General features: G+C 43.6%; 1 protein-coding gene, 1 long non-coding RNA gene and 9 other non-coding genes across 12 annotated transcripts in view; all 11 read left to right on the plus strand.

Annotated features, from left to right (window-relative positions):
- The window catches only part of sema4f (sema domain, immunoglobulin domain (Ig), transmembrane domain (TM) and short cytoplasmic domain, (semaphorin) 4F), a 43692-nt gene extending 37179 nt beyond the window's left edge, over window positions 1-6513 (plus strand). Inside the window, exons 4-15 of the mRNA XM_034557642.1 lie at window positions 282-380; window positions 933-1044; window positions 1782-1901; window positions 2046-2200; window positions 2290-2471; window positions 2625-2766; window positions 2894-3113; window positions 3384-3493; window positions 3643-3794; window positions 4237-4292; window positions 4457-4647; window positions 4861-6513. Of these exons, the coding sequence (XP_034413533.1) occupies window positions 282-380; window positions 933-1044; window positions 1782-1901; window positions 2046-2200; window positions 2290-2471; window positions 2625-2766; window positions 2894-3113; window positions 3384-3493; window positions 3643-3794; window positions 4237-4292; window positions 4457-4647; window positions 4861-5574 (2253 nt within the window). The 3' untranslated portion in view covers window positions 5575-6513. The remainder of the gene's footprint in view (window positions 1-281; window positions 381-932; window positions 1045-1781; window positions 1902-2045; window positions 2201-2289; window positions 2472-2624; window positions 2767-2893; window positions 3114-3383; window positions 3494-3642; window positions 3795-4236; window positions 4293-4456; window positions 4648-4860) is intronic.
- A 1332-nt stretch (window positions 6514-7845) lies between these two features.
- On the plus strand, window positions 7846-13404 carry LOC117747992. 2 transcript variants are annotated; one of them, XR_004611514.1, is made up of 18 exons: window positions 7846-7955; window positions 8484-8520; window positions 8724-8755; window positions 8973-9062; window positions 9238-9287; window positions 9533-9560; window positions 9755-9806; window positions 9994-10043; window positions 10374-10430; window positions 10714-10752; window positions 10962-11023; window positions 11661-11830; window positions 12006-12055; window positions 12301-12328; window positions 12523-12568; window positions 12756-12805; window positions 13032-13110; window positions 13283-13404. It is a non-coding gene; the product is annotated as an uncharacterized LOC117747992 (long non-coding RNA). The 2 variants fall into 2 exon arrangements; XR_004611513.1 differs by having other exon boundaries at window positions 11728-11830.
- LOC117748225 lies at window positions 8585-8652 on the plus strand. The gene has a single exon (XR_004611551.1). It is a non-coding gene; the product is annotated as a small nucleolar RNA SNORD26 (small nucleolar RNA).
- On the plus strand, window positions 9613-9676 carry LOC117748223. The gene has a single exon (XR_004611549.1). It is a non-coding gene; the product is annotated as a small nucleolar RNA SNORD29 (small nucleolar RNA).
- Window positions 9860-9930, plus strand: LOC117748231. The gene has a single exon (XR_004611556.1). It is a non-coding gene; the product is annotated as a small nucleolar RNA SNORD30 (small nucleolar RNA).
- Window positions 10127-10252, plus strand: LOC117748245. The gene has a single exon (XR_004611570.1). It is a non-coding gene; the product is annotated as a small nucleolar RNA SNORD22 (small nucleolar RNA).
- On the plus strand, window positions 10822-10894 carry LOC117748234. Its single transcript, XR_004611559.1, has one exon. It is a non-coding gene; the product is annotated as a small nucleolar RNA SNORD31 (small nucleolar RNA).
- On the plus strand, window positions 12381-12444 carry LOC117748224. Its single transcript, XR_004611550.1, has one exon. It is a non-coding gene; the product is annotated as a small nucleolar RNA SNORD29 (small nucleolar RNA).
- LOC117748232 lies at window positions 12622-12692 on the plus strand. Its single transcript, XR_004611557.1, has one exon. It is a non-coding gene; the product is annotated as a small nucleolar RNA SNORD30 (small nucleolar RNA).
- LOC117748236 lies at window positions 12892-12962 on the plus strand. Its single transcript, XR_004611561.1, has one exon. It is a non-coding gene; the product is annotated as a small nucleolar RNA SNORD31 (small nucleolar RNA).
- On the plus strand, window positions 13145-13217 carry LOC117748237. The gene has a single exon (XR_004611562.1). It is a non-coding gene; the product is annotated as a small nucleolar RNA SNORD31 (small nucleolar RNA).
- Window positions 13405-15665: the final 2261 nt, after the last annotated feature.

Below are 15665 nucleotides of genomic sequence, written 5' to 3' on the forward strand. Positions count from 1 at the left end.
TTTGCATGCCCTGTGTCAGTGTGAGTTAGTATGGATGGTCTCTGCTGGTAGCAATGGGGGTCTCAAGTGTCTCTCCCATCAGTGGGGGTCTCCAATTTCCATTGAGAATGATTGATACTCGAGCCGTTGTCAGGAGCCACTGCAACCTTTCTGCTTAAGCTCAGTGTGGCTAATACGGAACCACTCCTGTTCACTGGCAAAAACACATTTATTAAAGCATAACATATATTTCAAAAGTAAAGACTGTATCTTGATTTCTGGGTGTTTGTCTCCCCCTGCAGGTCGACTGTAACAATTACATCCGTCTGCTGGAGTTTCTGGGCGATGGACGTGTCTACGTGTGTGGCACCTACGCCTTCGACCCCCAGTGTGCCTTCCTGGTTAGTGTGTGTGTGTGTGTGTGTGCGTGTGTGTGTGTGTGTGTGTGTGTGTGTGTGTGTGTGTGTGTGTGTGTGAGAGAGAGACGTTCTAGGGCATATCTTTGCCCAGGGATCCATCCACCACTGCACACACACACACAGCTGCAGCCGGTGTGTGTGTGTGTTTGTGTGTTTGCTTGTGCCCCTGTACATGCGTGTGTTTGCGCCTACAGTATGAGCATCTGAACGGACAGGAAGAAGGGCACACAAACAAAAGCACACAATCTGTTGGTCTACCACCGCAGGGAATGTACTTGCATGTAAACTTGTTGTTGTTTTTTGGACCCCACTCACACACATTTCCTCAGTAGAAAGGTGTTCTTGCGAGTGACAATTTGATTATAGTGACATTTTTAAGCAGAAAACCTGTAGAGATCTAATTCCAAGAAAAACAAGATTCACTGTTAGTAATTTAGAAGATAATAAAAACACATGGCAGCTGTGAGCTTTATTTATTTGTCGATTTAGTGTTGCCATTGTGGCTCTAACATCTCTTTTCCTGTCGTCCTGCAGGAGCTCTCCTCCTTCACCCTGGAGAAAGCCATGGATGGAGGGGTGAAGATGGAGACGGGGAAGGGAAAGTGTCCCTTTGAGCCTAGTCAGCACTACACAGCTGTTATGGCAGGTGGGGCGGTAACACTGAATGACTTGTTTGTTATTCCACCAGGTTGATCAGAATATTAGCCTAATCCAGTGGTTCTCAAACTGTGGGGCGCACCCCTCTAGTGGGGCGCAGTGGTATTACAGGTGGGGCACAGGGGGAAATGCAGAAAAACCATGAATATTGAGAGTGGCCGTATCAAGTCTGCAACCCCGTTTTAAAAAGATTTGTAGTGGAAAGCAGGCTCATTGCAGCCACTAATACTGATACAACTTGATGGCTCACAGATATCTGCACTAATTTTGTTTTGCACAGGTTGCACGTTATTGTTGTTTTGAAAAGATATGCAGTGTTAAACTCAGTAAAAGTCTTTATTGCCAAATGGTTTTGTTTAGTCTCTCACAGGTTGCACCTGAAAAAACGGTTAATTTGCAGCCACAATAAGCTATTTCTTTGCCAAATATTATTATTATGTTTGCATTGTTCTAACAAAGTGATTGCACATTTTATTTGGTTTTGTCTGATAGAGCAATCTGGTTTACTTGGAAGGGATTTCAATTTTCTCAATTATATTGTTTGGGAGTCACAAAAAGTTGTTATTCCAATACAAATTTGGCAAGGACTATTTTGTTACAAATTTTGTTGGGGCGGTGGGGCATGAACATTTTTCTTCCTCCGAAGTGGGACGTGACAGAAAAGGTTTGAGAACCACTGGCCTAATCCAAGGTACTAACTCACTTCTTTCCATGTCTTTTGTCTAGGCGGTACCCTATACACAGCAGCCACCAGTAACTTCCTGGGAACGCTGTTCGACATCTCCCGGGCAACGGGTGATGAGCAGGAGCGCATCCGAACTGAGCGATCCATCAACTGGCTGAGTGGTGAGACACACATGCACACCCTAAACCCCCGTATGCAGACACGCAGAGACACTTTCACTTAAAATGATCAAAGTCATACTTTCCCACAGTGAAAAAAGTTGAACAAATTGTGTGTGTGTGCGTGTGTGTGTGTTTCTTTCTCAGACCCAGAGTTTGTGAGCTCCGCCTTCATCGAGCAGTCTGCAGACAGCAACCCGACAGGAGACGATGACAAAATCTACTTCTTCTTCACCGAGGTGGCCAAAGAGTACGACCTCTACACCAAAGTCAAAGTGCCCAGGGTGGCACGAGTCTGCAAGGTAACACACCGTCTTGACTGAATGGTCGATCCATTGACCGACTGATCGATCGCCTCATGTGACTTTACTTGTCGGGCTTGTCCGTCCAGTCTGACGTGGGGGGGATGAAGACTCTGCAGCGACGCTGGACAACCTTCCTCAAGGCCCAGCTGGTGTGTGAGGACAAACCGAGCGGCCAGCGCTACAACATCCTCACTGATGTTTTCACCACGGAGCACACACCGGGCGATCCCAGCAGCACACACTTCTACGGGCTGTTCACCTCCCAGTGGTAAGCGGAGGAACAAGCATGAGAGTGGTATCAAATCTTCTCGTCTCACTTTCATCCAGAAAGGGAACACACTTATTTACCAAAAGGCCAAACTATTCTTTTGACATTGAATAGCGTGGCTTGATGGTAACATTTCTTTTCCCCTCTGCTTAGGGAGCGTGAAGAGTTGTCAGCAGTGTGTGTTTTCAGTCTGTCTGACATCAGCAAAGTGATGGACGGCCCCTTTAAAGAGCTGAAGAAGACCTGCGAGAACTGGATCAACCCTGAACCGGTCCCCACACCAAGGCCTGGCCAGGTACTGAACTGTGCAGCCACATCACGACTGTCTACTTCACACATTCAACATTCATTCTACATTCACTACATTCTACCATGTCAATATGAACTATGTTCTTTTTCATTCTCCCCCGCATGTTTTGTAGTGTTTGAATAATGCTTTGAAGGCTGAGGGGTTCGAGTCCTCCCTCAAACTTCCCGACAAGGTGTTGACATTTGTGAGAGACCACCCGCTGATGGAGAACAGTGTAAATGCAGCGCCCTTGCTGGTCCGGAAGGGAATCCGATACACCAAGCTCGCTGTAACTCGGGCGGAGACGGGCAGCGAAGAGGATCGGAGGGGAGCAGTGCTGCACCTCGGAACGGGTGAGGAGACAGGGAGGGAGAGATGAGGAGAGGAAAGGACTAAACTTAAACTGTCTGTGGAAACTAGAGTTATTGCGGATAAATATTGTATTGAAACTAATTCATATATCGTGCATTGCTTTACTCCGACATGTCAAAGTTCATGGACATGGCAGATTTAATAGATCATTGTGTGACCGTCCTCATGTTATTTCAATACATTTTGATTTTTATGTGAAATAAACTAAATTCAGTGTTGTAAATGTAAATAAATAAACATGTGTGTTGCAGATCGCGGCGAACTCCACCAAGTGGCAGTCGTGGGGCAGAACGCCACCTTACTGCAGGAGCTCTCTCTGTTCACCTCACAAGAGCCTGTCAACAATATATTGCTGCACCAGGTATTTGCACATGCATTTGCACACACACACACGCACGCACACACACACACACGCACACACACACATACACATTTATACGTTAATCTGCAGCGCCCAGAAATATCTGTTTTGTGGCTCAGCGCTTCTGTAACGGTTCCCTGTGTTTCCAGGGCCGGGCTCTGGTGGGCAGCCCTCTGTCTCTGGCTCGTGTCCAGGCTGAAGGCTGCGCTCTGTATCCCAGCTGTGCGGTGTGTGCCAGAGCCAGAGGACTGGGCTGTGTGTGGAGCACAGAGGAGGAAGCCTGCAGGCCCACAACAGCAGAGTGAGTTCTGCAGGAATATCTCAGAGAGCTGGAAACCTTCCAAAAATGAGCACCAAAGGCAGACAGCATTTTCTAACCCAGTAGTGGGTTTAGTTATGTGTGTAAATTGACCTATTTACTTTATAGTATGTTAATTCATCATTTTGTGCATTTTTTTTTATCAAACCTTAAAAAATATACCATATCCCTATACCTTAAAGCCTTAACATCCTTTAGTGTATCCAGCAGCAGAAATAGAGAAAAATATCATGACCACATACAAACAAGAGCATTTTTGCAATCTCTGTGTATTAATAATCCAATCTAATAATATTCTAATACTTCTAACTAACTATCCGTAGATCGACTTGAAGATACATTATAAAAATCAGGCACCAAGTAAAGTGGTTTTGCTACTAAAATATGGTGCAAGAATGTAACCACTTTTTGTGTGTGTTTCCAGGCCTGGTCCAGGCGATGTTGTCGACAACGCCTTGAGAAAGTGTGATATAGCGGAGGGTAAGTTTCATCTCGTTTGTATACTATAAGACAATGCATTATGATTGGTGATGATTTCAAACCTGTGTTATATAACTATATGATCTCTATCTGTGTATTATCTCTATGTCTGTTTTCTCTATCATTCCCCTCTCATCCGTCTCCCTGCTTGTTGTCTCCTCCAGGGCGTTGCACCCCGTCCACGAGGGAGCTGCGAGTTTCCGTGGGTCTGCGCCTGCTGTTGCCGTGTGTCCAGCTGTCTCCCCGGTCCTGCAGCTGGGAGCATCCTCCCCACAGACACACCCGGCAGCACCACTCTGACCTGGAGGTGACTGTCACAGAGGACAGCCTTGGAAAGTACATATGCACATGCCAGGTACACAGGCAAAATGTTTAGCTCACCATATTTACCCTATCCCACTTTTTCCTGAAATTATAAAGTAATAATTCATGTTTTTTGTGGCAGCTAGTGTTGTAGTGGAATTTGTTTTATCAACAAACATGGATGGAAATCTTAGAAAAGTTTTCTCCCTTATAATTCAACTCAAAATCAAACAACTCTCTTCTCTGTCATGTTGCTCTGCTCCAGGAGGCGGGACCAGGTAGCCGAGACCCCACCCCCTGCCGCAGGGCAGCCTATCACTTGACACTAGAAGGCCCCATTGCTGGAGGAACCGTGGCGACAGCAGGAGGTCGTCACGTCCTGGCCATCTACATCCTTTTCTTCTTCTTGGGTTTAGCGTTTGGTGTATTTCTCCTCTACTTCGTCACACGCCGGCGCAGCATTGCCCGCCAGGGTCACCACCTGCCGGATAATTCGCTGTCTTCAGACAAGGGGCAGGACTTGCTGGGCTCCTCAGCCACGCCGCAGTCTCCCTGCAGTGCCAGCCTGCTGTCAGATGGATTCAGATTGACAGAAAAACGCAACGGGATGGCGACCACAAACACGACTACATCGCTTCTCAGCAACCAGGGGAATGGTGGTCACCATGGTAACAGCTACAGTGGCACCCTAATCCACAGCAACCCCAGCAATGGAAATGGGAATGCTCTGTATGGCAACTGCAACAACAGTAGCAGCGGGCTGAAGTTCACCTCTGAAATTTTAGCTGCAGACTTACTGGATGGAAGGACGGGGGAGAGGGAGATGGTAGAGAGGAAGTTGAGGGAGGGGGACGACGTGGATGAGGGTCTGGGGGACGGGTTAGGGGATGGAATAAAAGGACTAGAGGAGGAGTTGGCCAGCTTCCCCAGGTTTAAATCACCAGCACCACTGGCAAAGTGTGAAGAAAGTTCAATATGAAAAGATAGAAATGTTGATCGCAGCGTTTTGCATCCTCCAAACAAACTGAATAAAGCCGGGAGGACCTCAAAATGGCTACTGTCAAATGCCTTCGAATGGGAGCTGTGGCATGAAGAGAGACTACAGAGATATATGAGAAATATATGATAATTTGATGTCAAAGCATGTGAGAGAGAAAACGTGTTACAGTGTTGTGAGTCCTTCAGGGATGAGAGCCACAGCTAAATAAATGTGTCGGATGTAATATAAAATGTAAATATGAGCAGTCTGAACTGGACTGTGGACACGGAGCTGAGTGCGATATCGCTCAATATAAATGTTGAAAAAAATCAAAGATGAAATGTCTACATGTGTAGACATAGAAAAGCCATATTGTCTTTCTCCTTAACTTAACTGCTGTTGTTTGCTCTCTCGTTCTCTTCTCCTGATGGCACCGCAAAAGAAAAGTGCACTTTGAATCTCTCTGTATTTATGTTCCTCTCTCTGACACTCAAACCATCGGACATGATCTGGTCCAAAGGCCCCAAGGGACTGCTGAGCCACCGACAGTCAGATTGCACGCTTCAAACAGAGATGTCCCTCTCAGAGGATAATAATAGAGAGTTCCTCAGATGGGCTCCAGGGACCGTGACCGGGCTGTCCCTGCCTACACTGCCGCAGAGGTCAAGAGGGTGATGGGGTTGGAGAACACCTATCAGATTTGTGTCATTGTGGAACGTTTGGGATGCAGCTGCCCAGATGTGTCACTGTTCACCTTCACAGTTACTGAGACGGGAGTTCATGATTTCCAAAAGATGGGAAATTGATTGCAGTCTTACGGAATGGACCTTGCCACACACAAAGTCACCATCACCTCGTTTTGTGAGTTGGAAACTTAAAAAAAAAAAAAAAATATTGCTTTTGTCATGTTGTTTTGTAATAAAGCCTAAAAAAAAGTTACATACTGTCTGTTGAAAATCAGGATGTGAGCAGACTCTCAAAACGTGATTATTTTTCATAACCCATGCAAGTCCAGAAAACATACCGAAAAGATGTTACTCTACTCTTACAATACGTTATCAATCAAATTTGTTTGAAATCATATCCATAAAAAAAACATAATAAATATGATTACTTAAACAAACGTGAGAGGGTGAGAATCAACACACTTATACAGGTCGTCGCAGGTACTTAAATCAGGAGAAATGTCATTTACGGTGAACAATACTTATTACATAGTGCACAATGAAGTTATAATTGTTGGGTAGCAGCCGGGGGCGTTGACAAAAGCTGTGGTCAAGTCGGACAGTTTTCAACCGCCTTCAAATAATACAAAGGAAGTCACAGAAAAAGTTACATCCTGTTAGTTCCGATCTGTATAGGCTATTGATTTGGATTTATTCATATGTGTTTGTAAATATATATTTATGTGGAAATGTGCCTGTAGCTGCATCCTTTGTTCGTTTTATGTCTGCCTGTGAAACACTGTAAAATAAGATAAATTAAGATAATCCTTTATTAGTCCCGCAGTGGGGTAATTTACAGGATTACAGCAGCAAAAGGGGTAAAGTGCACACAAGAGACATAAATAATAAACAGTAAAAAACAGTCGACAGTAACTGAATATTATATACAGACAGAATAAATCTAACTATTTTGCACACACTATTTACTTCACACAATGGGGATGAATCAGCCGGTGGCTGAAGGAGCTGTGCAGAGTGTCCTGCATGGGGTGGGAGGTGTTGTCCATCAGGGATGATGTCGTCTCCACCTCCATCTCCAGCACCAGTATCCAGTGGACACCAGTTTGTTCAGTCTCTTCCTGTCAGCTGTCGAGATGCTGCTGCTCCAGCAGACCACTCCATAGAAGATGGCTGATGCTCCCTGCACTTCAAGAGATCTCAGTCTCCTCAGCAGATAGTCTGCTCTGTCCCTTTTTGTAAAGTGCCTGCGTGTGATCAGTCCAGTCCGTTTATTTGCTGCTTGTTTTGACATGTGTTATATAAATAAGCTCGGTGTATTAATAATCACACAGCATACGTCTTTAGATTAAACCTGAAACAATCGAGCGTTAAGTATTACAACTACACAGAAAATAAGGATTTTCTACAACACGTGGTGTTTGTTGTCAAATTAGCCAATCAGCTCTCTGGTGTGGCGACAGCCAGGCGCATCCCATCATGCACTGGGCCACGCAGTCGGTGGAGAGCTGCTGTGGCGCATTGGCTCGCGTGAGATTATAGTTGACCACGTGTGTATGACGTCAGAGCAAATAAGGATAAAAGATGACACAAATCTAACCAGCATGCATTGCGCGCCGATCGATTCTGCTGGCACATCGCGAACGAACCCAATGATGATGATTACAGACCTGAACTGAATGACTTACTGCACTTCAGGTTGGCGCTCATTCTTTTTTAAACTTGTACATTATAATAGAACATATTTCTACTTTGACAATACTTTCCGTCATTTACGAGCTACAGTTTTGTTGAAGCTCGCCGCTTCACTGCAGCACCGACCAGAGCTTCAACCGATCCTTAACCATCCGCCATTAAAACTCATTATTTTAATCTCATGAGTTTCTTTAACATGAACCACAACATGTTCATGAGATGATGCATGTCATATTTAGTGTGTAACACAAGCTAAAGAAGCTTTTTCAAACTCTTCTAGAAATGGCCGCTCTACAGTGAGTTGAGCCTTCAGTGTCTCTCAATGATGATGATTACAGACCTGTACTGAATGACTGTGACTGCACTTAATGATTCTGATGTGAGACACTTGATATTTATATATCTCTTTCCTCCGGGCTCGTGCCTCCCTGAGCTCTGCTCGTGGAGCGGTCACGTGTTAGCCGGCCAGAGGAAGTTAGCCCGCTAGCTAACGGGTCGCCATGCTGACGCGATGTGCTCTTTGGTTCACAGATGAGCTCGAGACCTCCAGGAACCGCTCGCTGCAAAGGTAATTTATCTTCGTCACATGACGTAGTCTCAGGTGTTTATTAAATGAATATAACTGACTCGTGCTACAGTGATGTTGTATTTGAACTCTCTTACTGAACATTTTGTGGAAACGTCTAACATTCTGAGTAGCATGAAACTATTCGTATAGTGCACGTGTTAAGTAGTCTTAATACTCATGCACGTCGTTTTTCTCCCCTTCAGGTGTGAGAAGAATATGGGGAACTCTATACCAGGTAATTAAAGTCTCTAATGTTTTAGCTCCGTATCCACTGACACGCGCTGTCAGTTGCTTGAGTGCTGCAGTGATGATTCTGTAACTGAATCAGCTTTTGAAGAAACACCTTTACCAGATTCTGAGAAGCATATATGAGCTCATCAACACTGTACAACACCTGTTTTAGTACATGGCACTCATGACCCTTTTTGTCTACGTCTGACCTTGTCCTTCAGGTGTTCATGGCTGATGAAAGATGATGATGATGAGGAAGAATGAAGGACTGGTTGTTCTTCACTGTCGACTCCCTGGACTCTCCCTGAATGGTGAGTAAAACATGAGCGTTGTTGATTTGCCTAGTGTTGGGTATAAACATGATTATTATAACAAGCATATGTCTGATTACAGTGATGTCAGCCGTTAATCTGATTACTCCATGTTGAATTTATAAAGGTGTTCTTCCCTAAGCATGTGACTTACACCATGATGTTTTTTTGGTAGGTTGGTGTTTTACCATCGTCTGAGGAAGGACGTCACCTGGAAGCCATCATGTAAGTCAAAATGATTAAATGCCTTTTGTGCAGAGCATAAATGTTCTGAGTAACATCAATCATAAGGGAAGGGTGTTTCTGAGTGTTTGAAAGGATGAAATGGGGTAAAACCCATCAAACTACTGGACGACTAATGTCACATGGCAGTTTGTCACCAAAGCACTGATCAAACATTTGAACCTCAACATGATTATTATATAGATAGTTATTGTTGGACTCTACTAAAGTTCTTATTTCTTTTGCAGAGCCTTGGATGAAATTCACTGAGTCATGGTAAGCGTTGCCCCCCCTCTAACATTAACATGTACATGTCGTCATAATGCAGTTTCAATGATGATTAACTTAGCTCACTTTGAACCAATGTGAAACGACACGAACTTCTGAGAAACTGCTTTCTCTCATCCAGATCACTCATTAAAGTCTATGTAGTTTTTGTGCAGTAAATTAATTTAATCCTTTGCTAACAGATAATTCATTGGCTGCTTTGACATGATGATGATTATGGTGGTCTCGTTGAAGGTAAGATATAAATGCACCTTCAGAGGCCAATGGCCTTCATTCCCAGACCTTCTGAAAATGATGAGATATATTTGGAATCTCGTTCGTCTGAACTAAATGTTGAGAAATCGAATAACTGACCTCAGTGAAGGTCAACTGAGGATAGTTTTGTCTTTTGGTGCTCAGATCTGACTGTAGTCTGTTGCAGGTGCCTGGCTTTGGAAGATGCTGCCATCATCAACCACGGTCTTTGTCCAGGTGAGTGAGGCCTTCACGTGTTACTTGGTGATCGGCGCTGTTCCTCGACACCAGTCTGCTTTAAAACTGTCACTTTTAAGTTTCCTTCGTGATGACATCCGCACACGTCTTACGCCTTGGTTCAATGCCAGAACCTGAAAAGGTGAACCCACTGGTGTTACCTTGGCAATAAGGGGAAACACGTTGGGGTTACCAACAGTCTGAATGGAAGCTTAACTTAAACATGTGACTCATGTAAACATGTCTGGCCTGAGCGCTTTAATTAAGAATCTAAATTAATCTTTAGATGCTTAAATCTGTAAAGTGGCCTAAACGTTTCCTTGTCTTCAGCCATTAGGACGGAGCTGCCTGACGAGCATCAATCACTCTGAATGCAAGATGTCCACGGTATGTTTGACTCTCACCACAAAGACTACTAGAGTGTGAGATGATGACTAACCCCTTGACGTCAGTGACTATGCATTCCCAGGTAGCAGACATGGTCCCTGTTGGCCCGATAAGACACCGAGAACCCTGAAGTTTCTTTTAGGTGTAAAGTGATCTCCGGCTCCCTGAAGGGTTTTGTTTGTTACCTGGGTTTATAACTGAGAAAAAAAAGCTGATCACCTTCTAACTTGTTCTGTGCACTAACAGGAAGGTGAACTTTAATAACAAATTCCTTTTTTCTTAGTCAACGTCTACCTGGAACTGAGTATGAAGACTTTGACTTGTAAGTTCAAATACACTTTTCACATTAGTAGTGATCATTTCATGTCTGATTCTTTTACCTGGTACTCCCTCTAGAAGTGATGAGTTATTTATTACCGCCCCAGTCTGATAATTCATGACTGATTGGTTACCTCTGATCCAACTAAAAATAAAAATGTTGTCGCTCACATTATTGGACCTGGATTGACTAACCTGAGTCACTTGTTGCAGGAGTGGTGCCGCCAATTTACTCATAACCTTTGGGAACTGCAGAGATGCTCCAACCGCTGCAGGTAAATGAGAACCTAGAGTAATGTTTCTGGGACTAGACATGATGAACTTGGCTTTGTCATCACCCATACTCTTCCTGACTACCTCTAGTTTGGAGCTCATTCATCTTGAAACTTGTACATTATCATAGAGCACATTTCTACTTTGACAATACTTTACGTCACTAAGTGAGCTGCTTGTCAACTTAATTACGAGCTACAGTTTTGTTGAAGCTCGCCGCTTCACTGCAGCACCGACCAGAGCTTCAAACAATCCTTAACCATCCGCCATTAAAACTCATTATTTTAATCTCATGCGTTTCTTTAACATGAACCACATGTTCATGAGATGATGCATGTCATATTTAGTGTGTAACACAAGCTAAAGAAGCTTTTTCAAACTCTTCTAGAAATGGCCGCTCTACAGTGAGTTGAGCCTTCAGTGTCTCTCAATGATGATGATTACAGACCTGTACTGAATGACTGTGACTGCACTTAATGATTCTGATGTGAGACACTTGATATTTATATATCTCTTTCCTCCGGGCTCGTGCCTCCCTGAGCTCTGTTCGTGGAGCGGTCAAGTGTTAGCCGGCCAGAGGAAGTTAGCCCGCTAGCTAACGGGTCGCCATGCTGAAGCAATGTGCTCTTTGGTTCACAGATGAGCTTGAGACCTCCGGGAACCCATGACCTTTTGTTAAGTCTACGTCTGGCCTCTTGTCCTTCAGGTGTTCATGGCTGATCAAAGATGAGGAGGAAGAATGAAGAACTTTGGTTGTTCTGCACTGTAGACTCCCTAAACTCTTCAGAGAATCTGTAGAGTGAACAATGGTGAGTAAAACATGAGTGTTGTTGATTTGCCTAATGTTGGGGTATAAACATGATTATTATAACAAGCATATGTCTGATTACAGTGATGTCAGCCTTTAATCTGATTACTCCATGTTGAATTTATAAAGGTGTTCTTCCCTAAGCATGTGACTTACACATGATTGTTCTTTGGTAGGTTGGTGTTTTACCATCGTCTGAGGAAGGACGTCACCTGGAAGCCGTCATGTAAGTCAAAATGATTAAATGCCTTTTGTGCAGAGCATAAATGTTCTGAGTAACATCAATCATAAGGGAAGGGTGTTTCTGAGTGTTTGAAAGGATGAAATGGGGTAAAACCCATCAAACTACTGGACGACTAATGTCACATGGCAGTTTGTCACCAAAGCACTGATCAAACATTTGAACCTCAACATGATTATTATATAGATAGTTATTGTTGGACTCTACTAAAGTTCTTATTTCTTTTGCAGAGCCTTGGATGAAATTCACTGAGTCATGGTAAGCGTTGCCCCCCCTCTAACATTAACATGTACATGTCGTCATAATGCAGTTTCAATGATGATTAACTTAGCTCACTTTGAACCAATGTGAAACGACACGAACTTCTGAGAAACTGCTTTCTCTCATCCAGATCACTCATTAAAGTCTATGTAGCTTTTGTGCAGTAAATTAATTTAATCCTTTGCCAACAGATGATTCATTGGCTGCTTTGACATGATGATGGTGGTCTTGTTGAAGGTAAGATATAAATGCACCTTCAGAGGCCAATGGCCTTCATTCCCAGACCTTCTGAAAATGATGAGATATATTTGGAATCTCGTTCGTCTGAACTAAATGTTGAGAAATCGAATAACTGACCTCAGTGAAGGTCAACTGAGGATAGTTTTGTCTTTTGGTGCTCAGATCTGACTGTAGTCTGTTGCAGGTGCCTGGCTTTGGAAGATGCTGCCATCATCAACCACGGTCTTTGTCCAGGTGAGTGAGGCCTTCACGTGTTACTTGGTGATAGGTGCTGATGCTTAATCATGTGACTGTCTGCCAATGAGATGTGCTCAATGTTTAGAATATGTGATGAGTTATTTATTACCGCCCCAGTCTGATAATTCATGACTGATTGGTTACCTCTGATTCAACAAGAAATAAGAATGTTGTCGCTCACATTATTGGACCTGGATTAACTAACCTGAGTCACTTGTTGCAGGATTGGTGCCGCTTGTCTTGTTTATGATCTCATCAGAGTCCAGCTGGATCTACTACTGCCAACTGCTTGGGGGCTTATGGTTAGAATTTAAAACTTGAGCTTTAATATTTTCATCTAGAAGTGATGAGTTTCTTATTACCGCCCCAGTCTGAAAATTCATGACTGATTGGTTATCTCTGATCAAAATATGACTTTACAGTTGTGGTTTAAGTTTATGCGCCTCGTTTCTAAAATGTTGTCTTTCTTTGCAGTTTCCGGCCAGAACTTTGACTCCTTCATAGGAGTCGGTCATCTCGTGCTGCAGGAGATGTGATTTTGTTTGTGCGTTGGAATTGGGGAAGAAAATTCTAATAAAAAATTGCTTTAAATAAAGGATTGGTGATTTGGTACCCTGAAAAGATACAATAATATTATTCATGACATGAGGCTGTTTATAGTGCATAATCTTTAAAGAAATTAAATTCTGGAGCTATGGTTTAATTGCTCAACTGGCTGAATGTTTCATCTAATTGCCTTTTCAAAGAATACTTGACATTAATTTTGCAAAAACCACAACATTGCATCAACAGTACAAAGTTGAGATTTGAGGATGGAAAAAGGTGTTGTATTGTGACAATCAGCCATTTACATATAAGCATTTGAGAACTAGAGTATGGCTGAAAAGACCAAAACAAATCGCGACCCACAATTTTTCTCACCGTTTATTACTTGTGGGGTCCTGTGTTCATCATGGGCAAGCATATCTTTAAGAGTGTTTGAGGGCTTTTGATATGACATACCTAGCGCATCCTTTTTTTCTATACCTACAACTAATATCAGCACTTAAAGCATTATGGGGTACCATGGCATGATCCTTTGGGTTCACATCACAAAAACAGCTGGAGTCAGTCTGCAGGAACATCTTTTACGTAATTTCCATTCAGTCACGTGAGGCTAACCGTTGGGTTTCATAACTAAACTTGAGGGTCTTTCAAGCCCCAGCTCAATACTATTGGTTGGGTTAACGGTCTTCTATATAAACCAGTCAATGGATCTTTCTTGGAAAACGGATACAAGTTTCACTGTCTACAGATGCGATTTATATCAAGAGCTAAAGGGAAATTATTTTTGGTGCAATAATTGACAAACATTGATATCTAGTCTATAATTCTGTACTGTGCATTTACTTATTTCATATCCTCATCCTCAAAGTGGGTCGCAGCTGTGTGTATTGTCTTAGCTAATTGTCAGCGATATGTTTAACCTCCACTGAGAACAGCAGCAGGACAAGCACCTTGAGTGGTTCGATGCTGTCCCCCTCTTGCAGGCCAAGCCCCATCCAGATGGTCTGCTCCAGATCCTGGATATGGTCTGTGGCTCTTCTGCTTTAGGACCCTGTATTTACAGACCCCCTCCCGGTCCGGGTCACTTGTTTCCTTGACACCAGGCTGCTGTGGCCAGAGACTGAGGCACAGGAGCCGGGGCTGATGGCAGCAGGTGTTGGGGTGCAGGAGGTTGGGGAGCTGCGGGGAATGTCTTACTACTGCCTCCAAGAGACTCCTCGCTCTATTGTATAGACACTTTCTTTATCTGGGTGGTCGTAATATCTAATCAGTAAATTACTGAAAATTATTGTTAAAACCGTCATTCATAAGGCACAGACAGAACTAAACTGGATCTCCACAGTCCGAAAGTGAGAAAGAGATCCAGCCCGAATCAGACAGAGACAACAAAAGATTTAGTTTTAAAGTAACCGGAACAATACTTCCTTTATGAAAATTATAAAAGTTTCAATTTGGTTGTGTTAGAATTACTTATGCAGAGTTGGCAACACAGAGAGCTTAACGTTGTGTCCTAACCCTAAAATCCTCCAGTTTCTGGTGTAATATGACAAACCACTTCAACTATCTAGACGTTAGAGGAGGTTTTGTCGGTCCTGGCTCTCTGTCCCGGTCTCCAGCTCCTGCTCACTCCCCAGACCTGCCATCCTCGGACCAGCCACTGGATGTCCTCAGACTCTCTTGCCAGTCCTGGTCCCATGACGTCCCCTCTCTCCTGCACACCTGTTCCCACTCTCCTCATCAGACCTGCAGTTTATGACCGGCCCTTTTCCACACACCTGTTGTCAGTGGGTCCTGGTGACTGAGCAGCACATCTGAGCTGTAGAATCTACCTTGTTGGATTTGTTGTCCCGTGTGTATGCTTCCAAGTTTTGATGTGTTCCTATACCTCAAGATTATTGTACATCCTTGTGAGCCTATAGATATACTTTTAAACTTAAGCACTCTTGGCTGAGTGGAGGACCAGCAAAACAGAATTACTGCACCAAAAAGGATTTGAGGTTTGGGTTTTACAATCCTTATTTTGTGGAGGAGGAATATATCAGAATTAGATCAAGAATCACTGCATTTTAGTAGGTAGTCCTGACAACAATATTGACACACACACACACACACTTCTAGTATCTGTCCTCCACAATTAATCAGACTGGGGGCGGGTGCTGTGGGAGCCACCCATGAAGCCAGCGTTGCCTCTGTGCACCTGGCATTCGAACCATACGTCTTCAACCGTGGTACCATCAAGTTTGTTCCAAAATATACACAATATAAGTCCTTAAATAGGTTTCCTGAATGATCGGTGCCACACCGCGTCTTA

This window comes from Cyclopterus lumpus, chromosome 18 (genome assembly GCF_009769545.1).
Source record: "Cyclopterus lumpus isolate fCycLum1 chromosome 18, fCycLum1.pri, whole genome shotgun sequence".
NCBI classification, from domain to species: Eukaryota; Metazoa; Chordata; class Actinopteri; order Perciformes; family Cyclopteridae; genus Cyclopterus; species Cyclopterus lumpus.